Here is a 16,975-nt window from a genome sequence, read left to right on the forward strand (position 1 = left end):
TCTCAATTTACCTCTGGATCTCTTCTTTAGCAGATAAACTAAATTAAATCTTAGATTTCCTCAATAGATATTTATTGAGCACTTACTATATGCCAGATACAGTGCTAGGAACTGATCTTGTTTTAATGAAATAAAGCCTAGATAGTTTTCTGAAAATAGCAGATAAATAGATTGCATGTGACAAAGGTGAGCCTAAGTCCTGATTTGCCAGGAGTGGTCTCTGCTCTGCTCCCCTGGCCTGTCCCACCGGTTTGGACGATACGTTATGAATGCATATGCATATGAATGCATATGAATGCATCCCCTTCCTGAATGCAGCCAAACCATCCTATTAATATTTTAAGACTTTTACTAACTTCCAGTTTCTAGTTCTCTTATTCCCACATTGGAGGATTGGTCCTCATTCAGCATCTTTTTAAGTTAAACTCCAAGAGATAGTGAAGGACAGGGAAGCCTGGCGTGCTGCAGTCTGGGGGTCTCAAAGAGTCAGACGCAACTGAGCGGCTGAACAACAACAAAAACAACAAAAGTTACTAAACAACTTCTTGGTTGTCTATTCTTTACTCAACAGATTGAATATCTCTACAAATTGAAGTAATTTGTTCCTGGCATTATTCTGGGAGAAACCAGATAACAGCAGGAGGTCATTTCAGTTTGGAAAAAGAGGGATATTTTTCGATCAGGGCAAATAGGACTATAAAGCCCTTAGGGAGTGCTGGCTGATGTGACGTATTTGTGATTTGCTCAGGGAGACTATTGAATGTTAGAACCCGTACCTCCTGCACTTAAGGAGTGAGTTGGGCAAAAAATAGCATTGGGAAGAAACACAGTCTATTTATAAATAAGCAGTTTACCTTTGGACTAAAAGTGGTTCACTGAAGAATGCATGAATTATAGAAATTTTTTACCCCTTCTTGCTTTGTTTTCAAAGTTACAGTGCTTTTTCTTGAATGTTAATTTTATGATTTTAAAAATGGAAATAGTTTACAATACATATTTCTTAAATTTCCACAGTCTCAACTATTTGTCAATAAAAGAATGTTGCCCAGTAACTCAGATACTTAGCCTGTTAGTGTTTTGGTCCTTCTGTCCCCCCACATGTAAGTCAGTTTCTTTTATAAGATTCTTTAGGAAGCAAAGGAAGAGTGAAGAGCTAGAAAAGATCTGTAGATCTTACCTTGTTTACCTCCAAGCCAAAAAAGGGCATGGGCATTTTAGACCACTTAGGAATCTCAAGGTTCTAACTCACATAAATAATTTTTTGTTCTTTTCTTGTGTAAAAGTGATAATTTACATATGTTGTCCCCACTAAGAAGCACAGCAGTATGTTTCAGGGACTTTGGATGATGCTGTGAGCGAGCAGATTCGAGAACTGTCATGTAAAGATCTGGTTGATTTAATGACTCCCTGGCTTAGTGTTTGGAGGATTGAGCGCTACTTGGATAGGTCAGGGTGATCCTTGTATGCTCTGGATGGCCACACTGCCCTGACATGTGCTCTCCTAGACTAGGGAGCTTGGGGTATTTTTCTGTGGAAGCAGTGACAGATTTTTTTTCTTGGGTTCCAGAGTCACTGCAGGCGGAGACTGCAGTAACAAAATTAAAAGATGCTTGCTCCTTGGAAGAAAAGTTGTGACAGACCTCGACAGTGTATTATAAAGCAGAGACATCACTTTGCCGACAAAGGTCTATCTAGCCCAAGCTGTGGTTTTTCTAGTAGTTATGTATGGATGTGAGAGTTGGACAATGAAGGTTGAACGCCGAAGAGTTGATGCTTTTGAATTGTGGTGCTGGAGGAGACTCTTGAGATTCCCTTGGACAGAAAAGAGATCAAACCAGTCAATCCCAAAGGAAATCAACCTTGAATATTCACTGGCTGACTGATGCTGAAGCTTAAGCTCCAATACTTTGGCCAGCTGATGTGAAGAGCTGACTCATTGGAAAAGACCCTGATGCTGGGAAAGACTGAGGGCAGGAGGAGAAAGAGGCAACAGAGGATGAGATGGTTGGATGGCATCATTGATACAATGGACATGAGTCTGAGCAAACTCCACAAGACCGTGAAAGACAAGGAAGCTTGGCATGCTGCAGTTCATGGTGTCGCAAAAGTCAGACACGACTCAGCGACTGAACAACAATAAGCAAATAGAGATATAATTACACTTAGTAAATTAATCAGCTAGAATCTCAGAGTATCATCATGGTACCCACACTGGAATGTTACATTCTTGTTGAAGCTGTTATATATAGATACCATAGTAGATACTTTCAGAAATTTATGTTTGGTCCATGTATGTGTGGTCAGTCACCTTAGGAGAGGCCAAAGTTTCTTAACTGCCCTCAAGTGATTTTATATGTGGGGATCAGAGAAAAATGCTTCACCATCTGATGTATGCATTCATTTCAGAATCTCACTAACAAGTCTTAATAAAGATTATCCTTTTGTTTTCTTATTGGGGTGAATTTAAGAGGCTGTATGTCCTTAAAGAATAAGCACCAAATGAAATTTTAAGTATTTTCATTCTTGATATCACATATGAAGGCATCTTATCATCATGGAGAAAACCCTGGGCTCTGGAGGCAGGCTCACGTAGGCGCTAAGGGCTTGGCCATGTTTAACCGGGTGAGTTTGCTAAGCTGCCTAGGCTCTCTGAGCCTGACTTTTCGTACCTGGAGAAAATGGGGACTAAGTTCCCTCCCTGCAGAGTTCCTGTGAGAAAATGGAGATATGAATAAGAAGCCTAGTCCCTGGCATATAATAGGTGCCTAATAAGTGTTGGTGTTTTCCCTCTTAAGCTAAATGTTTATACCTTTTTTTCCTGCGAGAAATATCTGTGCTTCTTTCCAAGAACATTAAAATTGGTTTTACATTACTATATTTTAACACTTTAAAAAAAATGAGAACATCTAGAATATAAAATGATACTAAAATATCCTAGAATAAATCCTATTTCTTTATAATTAGTAAGTCCTGGAGAAAACCAGGGGATGGTCAGAAGTTAGTCCTCTTTCTATGATTAATACTGCACACTTCTGTGAAGTGACTTCTGCTGCCAAAACAAAATACATATAGCTGCTTTTAGGAATATAGTTTCCCCAGGCGAAAACATGTATTAAATTAAGGCTGGTGAACAGATGTTAATTGGTTTTATTTTATATTGCAGTTGGTTAGAATTGCATTTGATATTAACTTATTATAAAATTTAATTGGTTCTATTGGTTATTAGAGTCATAAAAGATAACCAAATTCTTCCCTTGCATACTTGGCTAAATAGGCAATTTTTAGGTCCCTCTGAAGGAATATCATTAAAAAGTCATGAAGATGTATATGCCATTTGTATGTATGTATGTACCACGTGTTCTCTTAATCGATGGGCACAGGATGAGGCAAGTATGTGGTTTCAGATTTCACACTTAAGAAACTCATGCCTTTTACTCTAAAGGGGCCTTTGTATCCTGGAGTGTACAGGAAAGCTGTCTCAGATTCTCTCTGATGAGCAGACCATTGAATATTTTGACTTGTGTGTATGTATGTCTTATCATCTGGGATAGCTGTAGTCTTCTTTGGAAGAAATAGTAAGTGTGACAATCTCTAGTGTCAATAGGAAATTGATGAGAAATAGTATTTAACACCATTTGGAATCTGCAAGTGCTGTTCTCACGTACGGTTTGGTGTCATGGTTTTTTGGGGTTATGAACCAAGAGCTCGAATCCCACCCTTGCTGTTATGATCAAGAGCCACCTCGGCTTTGTTTTCCAGGGCCAGCCAGGGGACCAGGCTGCTCTCTTTGCTGCTCAGGCACGGCCCTCCCCTCAGCTCCCCCAGTATCCAGGACTGCAGCAAGCACAGGTACCCATGTTTGCTTTGTAGATGCTACTGGGATTTTTAATGCTCTTTATTTGAAGGGGGGAACCAAGTAAGTAGGGTATCAGTTCCCTTATGGGGTATGGAACTTAGTCACATCTTCTGCCTATAGATTATAATTGACATTTCACAGAAATCTTTACCAGTGATTACTAAACAAGTCCGGGGGTTGATTAAAGGGCATAAAACATTTTAGGAAATTGTTAGAATTAGAAATGAATTAGAAATATCAATTCATAACTTTATGTTAATAATGATGATGGATATTGAAATGGTTATTAGTCCTATAGTACTTACATTGTAATACATAATGATGTAATTTATGATGGAATTTTATGATATTCAAAGATAACTTCGAAGAGGAATCATGGTAGAATAAGAAGAAAATCGACCTTGGCATCACACCTTGACAAAATTCCTGACAACCTCTAAGCTGTGTAACATTGTGAGAGTTACTCTAAGTCTTGATTTTTGTCTCCGTAAAATAGAAATGAACATTGTGGGGATTTAAGACCACCTATAGAACTAGTGAAACACTAGATACACGGTAGTTATTCAGCAAATGATAGGTTTGCCTTAATATAATGCAAATCTTGAGCTATTTTTTTTTTCTAACAGTTTTTTTCATTTCTGCCTCCACATCCTTTTACTCTACCCTTCTCATAATCAGGAAGCCAGGGATGTTGGCAAGACCTCTAGTTGGGGCCAGCAGTTCACACTGTGTCCACAGCTGAAAGGAAGGCTGAGATTGGCCTTCATGGGCACCAAGCCCCATGGCAGGCTGCATCCCTGCATGCTGTCTGCAGGAAAGTCATTGTCCATCACTCTATCTTCCAAGTCAGCCACTCAGCTACCTCGAAATGTGGTATTTAGAGGACCCGGAGAGTGGTCCTCTTCTACTTTAATCAGCACTCTGTTCTGTATATTATAGATGGTGATCCAGCAGAACCTAAAGCTTTTCATTTACATCAGGTGTCAAGATTTGAAGAAACAGCCACTATATAATGTTGAATGGAGAAATTGAATATCCTGATGGTATTATAGAGTGCTGAGACAGGCTACTGTCCAACCAGAACTCAAGGGTATCAAATAGTCACTAGTGACACCCTCATTGGGCTTTCATGGTGGCTCAGACTACCAGTAAAGAATCTGCCTGCAATGCAGGAGACCCAGGTTCAATCCCTGAGTTGGAAAGATCCCCTGGAGAAGGGAATGGCAACCCACTCCAGTATTCCTGCCTGGAGAATCCCATGGACAGAGGAGCCTGGCAGGCTGCAGTCCATGGGGTCACAAAGAGTCAGACACAACTGAGCAACTAACACTTTCACTTTCAGTGATACCCTCATTCTCTGGTTAATTGACTTTTCTTCTTTTTTGTTAACTGGTTTGTTACTACAGGCAAATTCATTAGGCCCAAGGAAGTGTAGTTACATACCATACTAGGAAAGTGTACTCCATTATTTTTATTTGCCTTGAGTATGTGTAGCTTTTCTGAAACAGCATTAATGATGCTTGAACTCTGTTGAACACTGATATCATGTGTGCACTAGAGGTATGCATGCTTGCCTGATTATTTCTATGCAGAAACATGCCTTTCCTTTCCTGAAAACAAGCATCTGAGCTTAAAAATGATTGCTTAACCAAATGAGGATTCATGTTTTGTAATTGAACTTTCTGGTGAATCAGTACACAAGTTCATCCTATAATTTTCTGACTCTTCTTTTGGCCTCCAGAGTAGTCTTCCTCATATTTTGAGTTAAAAGAGCCTTGGAGAACAGCACATCTCAGGGAGCTCCTCCTGGCTTTGTTTTTGCCCTGTGTGTCTTAGTGATAGGAAAGCTGGTAAATGGAAACGTTGACTTCTTCCCTTGTGCCTGCCTGCAGACCATGCCCCAGGGCTACACAATGTATGGAACCCAGATGCCTTTGCAGCAGACCCCTCAGCAGCAGGCTGGCAGCGTGGTCCTGTCTCCTACCTATAATTCCAGAACCTATCCGGCCGCTCACTCCAACCCAGCGCTCATGGAAAGACTCAGACAGATGCAGCAGCCGCCGAGCGGCTACGTTCAGCAGCAGGCGTCACCATACCTGCATCCCCTGACCGGCTCCCAGAGGTGATGCATGTGGAAATGATTACAGTGGTGGCCACTCAAATCCTGATCTTTACTGTGCTTCCCTTAGGACATGGTGTTTCATAATTGTTCTTATGAGTTTGCATATTTCCACATCGTTTTCATTCTGTCATCTCATTTTTAGCAGCATCCGGATTGTAGTTCAAAAGAAGCAGTGCCTCACCTTGTGTATTTCATTCAAGGCTTGTTGTTTGACTCACATCTCCCTTAGTATTTGTGTAATATTTTTTAGTGATAACACTATGTTAGCTCCAGTGTTCTTTTTTTCCTTCTCTTTTATAAAAAGGTTTTAAATTGTTAAAACCTTTTTTTAATTGATAAAAAAATTGTTGCTTGTCCCTAGCAGTGCCTTACTAGAATATGTTGATTGGCACCTTAAAGCCTGTGATTACAATTCTCATCGTATGTAGCGTGCACAACAGTTCTGTTACATATCTCAGTTTTTACCTTTTCCACTTTAGAAATGGCTGGCAAAACAGGGCCATGAATGTCTCTTACTCAGTTCTTGCTTAGCTGGAAGTTATAGACATAGCGTATTACTGAACTGTCTGTTAGAGTAGCTACTAGCCACGTGGGCTGTTTTAATTTAGACTAATCAAAGTTAAGTTTAAAAATGTTGTTCCTCAGTTCTCAGTCACAGTAGTAACATTTCAAGTGTTCATTAACCACATGTGGCTAACAGGACCAGCTTTGAAGATATGTGATCTGTGCAGTCAGGCAGGACTGTGTGTTTAGAGAGGCCTGTGTGGTCGCTATTAATGCTCTGCTGTCACTCACTTGAAATTCTTACTCATTTTTGATCAGAGAGCCCTGCATTCTTTTTTTGCCCTGAGACCCAGAACTTGTGTAGCCGGTGGCCAGTGGCTGTCTTACTGGACAGCACAGATGCAGTCAGCGTAGAATATTCTGTTGTATGGCATCAGTCTAGGGGAATTGAGTTTCCTGCAGCATGTCGGAATGTTGCTCTCCCATGGACAGCAGCTTTGCTCTTGTGTGTTACCATCAAAGAGTGCAGGTCAACTCCAAGTAATCACTGTTTGGAAAATTGGCACGGTTAATGGCAGCACATTTGGGAACATGAATAAATTTAGAAAACATGCATTATATTTATTTGTCTAGTAAGTGGCAACATACCATACTGCCTAAGAAATTGAACTTCAGAGCCCCAAAGTTCTGAGTTTAAATCCCACCTGTGCCATTTGCTATCTTACTACCTTTGGTAACTACTTCTCTAGCTCTGTTTTCTCACTTTAAAAGTAGGGCTAACGAAACTGCTGAACACGAAGGAGGGCTGTAGGGGTAGTAAGCGAAATAACAGATTTCAAATTTTTCCCACAGCGCCTGCTCCAGGTAAAATGCTCGGTTAATGTCACTTATTAGAAACTATCAGAACATTTTTAAAAAGTAGTTTATCCATGTTGCAATCTCACTGTAAGTAGTAAGTATACTTGCTGTCCTTTGTCAGGGGATACCAGGTGTCCCTGAGAATCTAGGAGACCTTAACCGCTGCCCTTTATTGCATTTGAATTGTTCAAAGTGATTATTGACCATGATGGTTTCTTTGTGAGTGTATGTACGGCTCCCACGGCACTGATTAAAAACTTTGACAGCACACTTGGGCCTGAAAACAAGTTTTCTTCTTTACCAGGCTGAATCATCAGTCGCTTCAGCAGAGCCCTCTGGTGGGTGGAGGAATCGATGCGGTGCTGACTTCCGCACATCCAAACCTTCCCTCAGTGCCCTTGTCTCAGGACCCGATGAGACCCAGACAGCCACAGGTTCGACAGCAGCAGAGGCTTCTCCAGGTAGGGGGCTGGGAGTGAGTGATTTGTGGGCAGAATCCTTAGCAGCCTTAAGAAAGAACAGACGCTTCCGACTGTTCTTATATAATTTCCGAGTTCCAAGGAATCCTGTGTATTTGACACTAGGAGCTAAGTTGGTGTCATTTAGTTCCAATTTGGCAGGGGTCTTCCTTCCTCTGTGCATCCACCTGGTTGTAGTAGGCAGGAGAGTACATAATGTAGACATCCCTTTGCTGCTCCCAAAGGTTTGGGAGGGTAACTGGATGCCTTTATCTTAATAGTGTAAGCCTCAGTTTCCCCAGTCACTGCTTAACTATAGACGATGTGATTTGAGTTCAAAATTTCTTGTGTGTGTTTTTCTTTTTTTTTAATTGAGCTGTCCAGAGTTTCCATCATATTTCTAGAGGGGCCTGTAATGCCTGTAAATGTTTTGTTTAACATCTCTAGTCTGATTGGGCTGTGAAGCTGGAGTAACGTAAGGAGGATGTTTCAAAGGGATATTTCATCTTGTCTCTGGTAGTATCCAGACAGTTGTCCCCTTTGCTTGTTCATCATAAATATTTGAGTCTCCTAAGTAAAGAACTCTTCCTCTTGACACATTCTGACTTCTGCCTCCCTTGTTTAGGGAATGCAAGCTATTATGTTTGCCAGTTCCATCTGTCTTTATTATCAGCAAGCTTGTCCTGTGTTATTGGATTGGAAATTGCTTGATGAGTTTATACAGTGGACTCTAACCTTATCAACAATCCAACTTAAGATGCATTGTCCTTTTATGTATTTCTAAGAAAGGAGAAGAAAGCAACACCAGGAATGGGAACTCCAGTAAAACTGGGGTACCCAAGGGTTATAGTCTTCATGTGAGGTCAATGAGAAATAAACCAGTCATGCAGAAAAGGGCAGCAGAGGAACTTTCATGTCTCAACCTTGACACAGATGGTGGGAAGAAAATATTTGAACCATTAGCTGAAATGGGTTTCAGATCTGAATTCAGTATGATCCCAAGAATTCTGGTTGGCAGTGCCATCAGGTGGACAGTTGAAGCCAACACAAGTCTTCAACAAAACTGTGCTTCACAATTATAAGATGCTGTGAATTACATCCCAGTTTTCACCGTTAACATGTGGAAAATTTAGAAAAGGTAATTGATTTCAGGGAGTGTGGCCTACAGATGGCCAGCCCCACTCACGGCATACATATAATCTCCAACGTGGTCAGAAGCCCTCTAATCTTTAGCTTTGTCATAAGTAAAATGGAAATGATTATAGTGCCCACTTGTTACATGTATAGTGAAAATCTAATAAGCAAATACAAGTAAAGCACTTATTTGGTAATACTATTGTTAATATGACTGTTAATACTTGTGGTGATATTTTCTTGAATCACAGTTTCCCCAAGTTCTGAGGATAGGTTTCAGAACTTTCTATGACTGGTGTTTACATTTCCCTCTGTTTTAAAACTTCTCATTTCCAAATCATGGAGGAAAGTTGTTACAGTATTTATTTACCACTTCCTATCTTCCACTAGTATTTTTTACTGCAAATTTTGAGAATCTTTCTTATTGGTTACCGTGTACTTTTTAACCCAATTCACATGATAATGTCCTTCTAATAATTTTTTCATTACCAGCACATTTCTTGGAGATTAGGAAAAATTATTTGTTTCTGTATCCAATTTACATTTATTCCTTTTATGGTGATTAGCTTCCTCCATAAAGAGATAGATTAACAATTACAAAGTTGGGTTGACTTTTCCTGAACAGGCTCGCAGAGAGCCAAATGGAGAATTAGCTTCCTATTGCAGTTGCTGTATTTCTGATCCAACTTGTATTTTTCGTGGTGGAAATGGCCCACCCAGACCTCAGCTCGGATTCCAAATCCCGGACCCTTGTCACTTAGAGAAAAATGCCATCTGACAATAGCCATTGATTACCTTGCCCTAAAGAAGATAATTTGGGAGAGAGTATGCCAACCAAGTGGAAAATGCAGAAGATAAAAAGAAGTCAGGTGCTAACATCATCAGGATGAAGTGTTTGGGTGGAGGAGACTTTAAAGTTCGAGACAAACTGCCTCCTAATATTTTCTGCTCCTCTGTGGTGTCCCACCAGATGGATGTCTAGTTTATATTTCTTTTGTGATTTGGAGCTGTTTTCCAAGAGCCATATATTTGAGCCAACATTCATGGACATAAGCTTACAATTTTATGCTGGTAATTTACACCAGAACTTCTCACATCTAAATCTTCTTTAAAAAAAAAAAAAAAAAAAAAAATTCAGGAGTTCCTTTGGGTGTCATAAGGGATGAAAAGATATCTAGTGAGCAGTCCTTGTCTCACCTGGTAGCATAAGATGGGATCAAATGTGTGGAAGGGCAAATGGCACTAAAGGAATAGAAATGGTTAAGTACAAAGAATGTCCCTGGACGGTGTCAGGTGGTTTAGACTATGATCACTGTGACTACAGTAGAGGATATTCTTAGTGTTGGAGCAGTCTGAGAGTGTGTGGAGGAGCAGACTTGGGTATTGCCCTTGAAGATGAATGATGTGTGGCGAGAAAAATATGGAGGAGGCAGGTGCCTGTCATCTTTGTTAGAACAGAATAATCAGAAGATATATTGGGGAGGAAATTGGAATGATATTGTGTGGTGGTATAGTTGCTCAGTCATGTCTGACTCTTGCAACCCCATGGACTGTAGCCTGCCAGGCTCCTCTGTCCTTGGGATTCTCCAGGCAAGAATACTGGAGTGGGTTGCAATGGCATTCCTTCTCCATGGAATGATATTAACCTCCTACTTTAGCTGTGTAATTATTTTTCTTTCTTTCCAGATGCAGCAGCCCCAGCAGCCCCCCCAGCCTCAGCAGCCTCCCCAGCCTCAGGGGTCCTCGCAGACCCAGAGTCAGACCCTTGGTCTCCAAACAATGCAGCCCCAGCAGCCTCTGGTAAGGCCTAGCATTTCAAAACCAAACATGCGGGTTTCTTCTTCTTTATTCTTTTTTTGCTGGGGTTCTTCAAAGGCAGATTGCATTTTTTCATGTCCCATAAGATTGTTAAGAACTGAAAAAACCTAAATATACCCTGCCAGTTTCCTCCCTAGAACTTTATCAGAGAAGGATTGTGTTATTATTGTAGTCAGTATATTTGTTTTCATGGAAGGTATAAATAAATATTTAGGGTTCTTAGGTCATATAATTTTTCCTCTTCAAATTTCTTCAGACCTCTGCATTCTATGGACTAAATGTTTATATTGAGAAACCAAATTTTTTGTAAACAATGTTAAAATGATAACTTATAATGGGTATGCTTAGAATATTGCTGTACTTGGCTTTGAGTTTCCTTTGAGTAATCCCAAAGAAACGTGAGAGTACTTTCTAAAGTATTATCTTTATTGATGTAAAAGAAACTCCCAATTTTAGCCTGTGTTAGCATTTGCTTCAAGAATTTGCATGGAATTCATGTAATTTTGTGAATTTTTCATGTAATCTTATAATTTGCTTCTGTGACTTTGTAAACCAAATTCTGAAATGTTATGCAGAGTATCAAGCAGCGTGTGCCAAACCTCAATAGTTTTTACTTTTGCCAGTGCCATATTCCTTCTTTATTATTTACCTACTGTTTTTCTTTAAATTGCCTCTTTTCCTATTTCCTTGAACATATTCTAAAAAGAAGCGTTTTATCACTGCTATCAATGGTAGTGGGCACATCACTTGTCATGTGTTGGAAATACCTGTGAAAATAAGCACTTACTCTGCAGGTAATTCAGCCATGGGAGTTGAGTGAATGAGCACCATGACTGAGATAAGCTGTATGACTGCATGTCTCTCACACTTTGGAAAACACTGATGTAGATTCTTTTCCAAGACAGAATTTGAAAGATGGGTGGTTTTTCAGTTTTTAGTAAGAAGGAACAGTGTGGCCAGGGCTCTAGTATATTAGGTGGGATAGAGTGCAGTTAGGTGGGGATGGGCTGATAATGCCCCCATAAGATGGAAATAGGACACCCTGAGGGAATTTAATACACCCCTGCATTGGCCAGTTTGATCTTCATTTTTAAAGAAATCCTTGAAATGTAATAGACCGCAGCCATGAAATTAAAAGACACTTGTTCCTCGGAAGAAAAGCTATGACCAACCTAGACAGCATATTAAAAAGCAGAGACACTAGTTTACCAACAAACGTCCATCTAATCAAAGCTATGGTTTTTCCAGTAGTCATGTATAGATGTGAGAGTTGGACTGTAAAGAAAGCTGAGCACCAAAGAATTGATGCTTTTGAACTGTGGTGTTGAAGAAGACTCTTGAGAGTCCCTTGGACTGCAAGGAGATCCAGTCTATCAATCCTAAAGGAAATCAGTCCTGAATATTCATTGGAAAGACTGATGCTAAAGCTGAAACTCCAATACTTTGACCACCTGATGGGAAGAACTGACTCATTTGAAAGACCCTGATGCTGGGAAGGATTGAAGGCTGGAGGAGAAGGGGACGACAGAGGATGAGATGGTTGAATGGCATCACCGACACAATGGACATGAGTTTGAGTAAGCTCTGGGAGCTGGCAAATGGACAGGGAACCTGGCGTGCTGCAGTCCATGGGGTCTCAAAGAGTCAGACACGACTGAGTGACTGAACTGACTGAAAAAAAAATTTTTATTCTATCACAAAGTTAAAATTATATGACTGGGGTGGAAATTAACTTCAAACTATTTTTGTTATAATTGTTAGTAGAAGGTCCACTTATACAGAACTGAGAGGAGACCCAGGTCCCATATTGTACTAGAATTAAGCATATGGAGGAGCCTGGTAGGCTGCAGTCCATGGGGTTGCTGAGGGTCTGACGCGACTGAGCGACTTCACTTTCACTTTTTCACTTTCATGCATTGGAGAAGGAAATGGCAACCCACTCCAGTGTTCTTGCCTGGAGAATCCCAGGGACAGAGGAGCCTGGTGGGCTGATGTTTATGGGGTCACACACAGTCGGACACGACTGAAGTGACTTAGCAGCAGTAGCAGCATACAGCAAAATTTAGTACCTTTCTACTCTTCTAATAGTTTCATAATGTTTAATAATTTTTTGTGTGTAGAGAACATATATCACACATTCAGGGTTCTAAGTCAGTATTGATATGTTTTAATGCAGCTGGTTGTATTTCACTCACTGGCTTAAGACACTTCTATCCCACTTAGTGGGTCAGTCATGTCAGGCTCATGATTCTTCTCCAGTGTATTCCAAGGAAAATAATTCTAGAGAAACAAACACCTCCATTCACAGTAATCTAAATAGAAAGTAAAATCCACAGTAGGCTTTTTTTTTTTAGCTTTTAAAAAGCTACCTTGAGAAGCACAATGTTTTATTTTGATATTTAGAGCAATACATTATAATCTGCTGCTGCTACTTAGCCGCTTCAGTTGTGTCTGACTCTTTGAGACATCATGGACTGTAGCCCGCCAGGCTCCTCTCTGCATGGGATTCTCCAAGCAAGAGTACTGGAGTGGGTTGCCATGCCCTCGTCCAGCGGATCTTCCCAACCCAGGAACTGAACTCAGGTCTCCTGCATTGCAGGCAGATTCTTTACCACTGAGCCACCCGGGAAGCCCAATACATTATAATTTAGTTGGCAGCTATGCGTACAAAGGCAGATGTGTTGTACATCCTAAGTTTTAAGATGAACTGAGAAACTTATCTCTTAGAGTGATAGACTTCAGATAATTTCCAAATTCGAAGTTATAGGGATGACCAGTGATCTTGGACTTTTGCATTAGTATAATTCTTTTTTGCATGCTTAATTACAGCATGCTTATTTACATATCCTCTTAAGCTTATTAATATAATGCATATTTGTCATTGTGAATAGCTGTGAAGAAGTCGGTCCATTGTACTGCTCTGCTATTACTTGTTTAACCACCCTACCTACTGTTGAACATTTAGATCATTCCTAGTTGCAAATTAGTGATGCTGGGGATATTTTGTTATATATTCCATTGCTCTTTTTTTTTCTTTCCTCTCACAGTGAAAGAAAATAGAAGTATAAGAGAAAGGTTCTAGTTGTATATTTTCAGAAGAGCCATGACAAAGCCTCAGCAATTTTAACACAATGTATTTCTTTTTATCTTTGGGTACAGTTCCTTTTCTTATTAGTTCTAAGATTTATTATAATCATCTCTAGCAGATCCAGTTCTTGTTACTGGCTAGTGTTCTTCCTCTCCTGCTTGTTTGCTTGCTGGTGACAGAGTGGTAAACTGGCTGTTGAAGAGACACCAGCTCTGACTCACTCACAGCTGTCCTTCCTGCAGACTCAGGGGAGAAGGGATGGTGCAAACATGCCACCGCCCTCCTCATGACTTGCCCTCCTGCTGTCTGGTGACATTCCCAAGTCTGCATGTGTATAGTGAGATGTGCAGTGGAGGCCAGCACGGTGCCGAAGGTCGCGGAGCACAGAGGTGATGTGCCAGGCTTGCTTCCTGCCGCCAGATGGCGTAGAATCACTGAAGGCTGTTAGATGTCAGTCTGGGCCCCGGAAAGTGGTGGAAGCCTGGTGAGGTGGTGTTTGTTTGTCAGGGCTGTTGTAGTGATATACCACCACGGGTGTGGCTTGAACAATCAGAAAATTATGGTCTCACCATTCTGGAGGCTAGAAGTGCAAGATCATCGAGTTGGTGGAGCCAGTTTCTCCTGAGAGTCTGAGCCACACCTCTCTCTGAGCTTCTGAATGTTTCCTGGCAATCTTGGGCATTCCTCGGCTTGCAGACACATCACCCAATCTTCCCTTTCATCCTTTCATGACGTTCTCCCTGTGTTTGTGTCCAAATTTCCCTTTTTTAAAAAAAAGACTCTGTTTCCAACTGAAGTCACTTTCTGATGTACTGATGGTTAGGATGCTAGTGAATCTTTTGGGGGGAAAATAATTCAACCCCTAACAGAGGTCAAGAGGAGTAGGAGAAGTATGGGAAGCTTTGAAAGAGGAAATTGAATGCAGGGAACCTCAAAATGCATTTGTATTTGATTTACTGCTTTTGACTACAAGTTCCTTATCAGGCTGTTCCCTTGTTGGCAACAGCAGCTGGGTCATGTGGACAGTCATCATCAACACCCCTGTGGGCAGGCTTGTCATTTCTGTAAGTGTACCTGAGTCAAAACGGACTCACGACAGAACCAGTGCTTTTTCAGAAAGTGTCATCAGAAAATAGAACTTTCCTCTAAGAAAGAAAATAGGAGAAAAGCCCGTGCTTAGAAATTAAATCCGGAGTTGTCGTTTGCTTACTTAAGTCACTTGTCTTCTGTGAAGGAAGAGATCTGGAAAAGAGTGGGTGCCCTTGCTGAAGAATTAGATTTGGCATCTCAGGCTTTGGTCTGTATTATGGTTGTTGATTTGAAAAATACTTTTAAATCTCATGAGTTGTTATGATTAAATTAACTCTGTTAGCAGGCTATGATTTTTTCCTTTAAAGTTGGTTCCAGCTTTTAAGAAGATAATGTTTACACTATCATGCTCTGTAATTTTCATCTTGAACTCAGGTTGCCATAGTTGGGTGGCCAGGAAAGCATGCTAACAGAAAGCTTTGGAAAAATGGCTTTTAAAATTAACTGTTATGTCAATATCATACTGTGTTGAACACTTGCTTTTAAAAATATGTGTAATGGCAGAAATAGATACTTAAATAATTGCATTAACTTTTAATCAAAGACAAGGTTGGAATTATCATATAATTTTCCTCAAGGAGTTCATATGTTCCAGTCAGAAATTTTTTAGAATGCCTCTGGAACTCCAAATTAGCCAGATAATATTACTATTCTTTTCAAGTGAAAAAAATTTGGTCCAGTTTTTAATTGAGCCAGATTGCCTTCCTTTGTATGAATATGGATCCATGCCCCACCCCCGCCCCCCAACCTGAAGGAAAAAGAGAAGTCATACTTATGGAAGGAGGTATGGGGAAGGCGTTCTTGGGAGATTTGTGGTAACAGCACTAATACTTTTGGTTTCTTTTTTTCACTGAGAAGAAAAACTAGTGCAGGTTAAAAAAAAAAAAAAGGCTCAGTGGAAGTTGCTAGTTAGCTTGCAAATACATACATGCTAAATACTCTGAAATCCACCGGCTGCTGATGCTCTCTGTGTTTGCCATCCGGAACGCGTTGTTCCGTCCACATGCTCAAAAGGGGCCTGGGCAGTGCTGCAGGCTGTTCTGCCAGAGCTGGTAGAGAGGAAGGTTTGTGTTCTGTCAGTCAGAGGAAGGCCTGTGTGTCTGTGGAGCCTGTTGGTCGGTAGTGCAGGTTTAAGCTCAGTGTTGCCTTGGTACTTGTCCCTTTGCTCACTGATAGTGGTGTCACAGGTGTCAGGACACAGCTGGCAGGAGGCAAGGACTGTGTTTACACACTTTGGTGTCCTGGAATCCAGAAAAGCACCTGGATTTGGATAACTCATTTGTTGGATGTCATAGCAATGGAGGAGAACACCCAACACATTATTCCCAAGCAAAGGAAAACACACCAGAGATTTGACTCTGCTTCTGCCCTGCCATCTCCAGGGTGCACCCCATCCCCGCTTAGAGGTCAGGAGGTCAGTGGGCCAGCACTCCATCCTGAGGTGGGTGGGGGATGGGCCTGTGGAGGTAAGTTGATTAATTCCAATGTGTATGTGATTAAGATAACCTTGCACCAGAACGCGTCCTTTGTTAGGACAGTCATAGGCCCGGCTGAAAGAAGCGGGGGAGAGGTAGAAAGGAAGACTAGAGTGACACTCTGAAATCTGAAGGTTAAGGAAAAAAGTAAATCAGCACTATGAATGATGTTAATCAAAGGTGATTTTACTTCCGCCACATAGGTTTTTTTCCCCCTCTTTGGAATAACTACTGCAATTTCTTGAATCAACTTAATGGCTAGAACCAGGGCACTCAGGCCCTCGGATTATTCTGCACACGCAGGACTCTGGAAGCCAGCGCCTCCTCGAAGTGTGGTCCTCCTCGGTGCCTCTCTGGTCTCACCCTACCCAACTCCCCTCCTCCACCAGCAGGAAGGTGCAGTCCCAGTGGGGTCCAGGCCTCTGCGCCCACGCTCTTGTCTCCATTCACCCAAGGCCAGGCCTGTGGTACTTGACCCAATCCTCCCACCAGGCAGCTTTCAGTTTGCTGCTGCAAATGGTTTGGAATGTAGTGACACCAACTAGTCAGCTGGTGATGGGTGAGGGAACAAGG

General features: G+C 41.1%; 1 protein-coding gene across 21 annotated transcripts in view; it reads left to right on the forward strand.

Annotated features, from left to right (window-relative positions):
• The window catches only part of MED12L (mediator complex subunit 12L), a 364,655-nt gene that overhangs the window by 342,006 nt on the left and 5,674 nt on the right, over positions 1 to 16,975 (forward strand). For all 21 annotated transcript variants that reach the window (XR_015160227.1, XM_086390493.1, XM_086390411.1 and 18 more), the window contains 4 exons: positions 3,760 to 3,849; positions 5,749 to 5,978; positions 7,645 to 7,801; positions 10,619 to 10,732. Coding sequence is in view for 20 of the 21 variants with exons in the window: in XM_086390493.1 (XP_086246619.1) it covers positions 3,760 to 3,849; positions 5,749 to 5,978; positions 7,645 to 7,801; positions 10,619 to 10,732 (591 nt within the window). In the remaining variant the exon portion in view is untranslated. The remainder of the gene's footprint in view (positions 1 to 3,759; positions 3,850 to 5,748; positions 5,979 to 7,644; positions 7,802 to 10,618; positions 10,733 to 16,975) is intronic.

Source organism: Bos grunniens, chromosome 1 (assembly GCF_055505025.1).
Source record: "Bos grunniens cultivar Pamir isolate PY7600 chromosome 1, Bosgru_T2T1.0, whole genome shotgun sequence".
Lineage (NCBI taxonomy): Eukaryota > Metazoa > Chordata > Mammalia > Artiodactyla > Bovidae > Bos > Bos grunniens.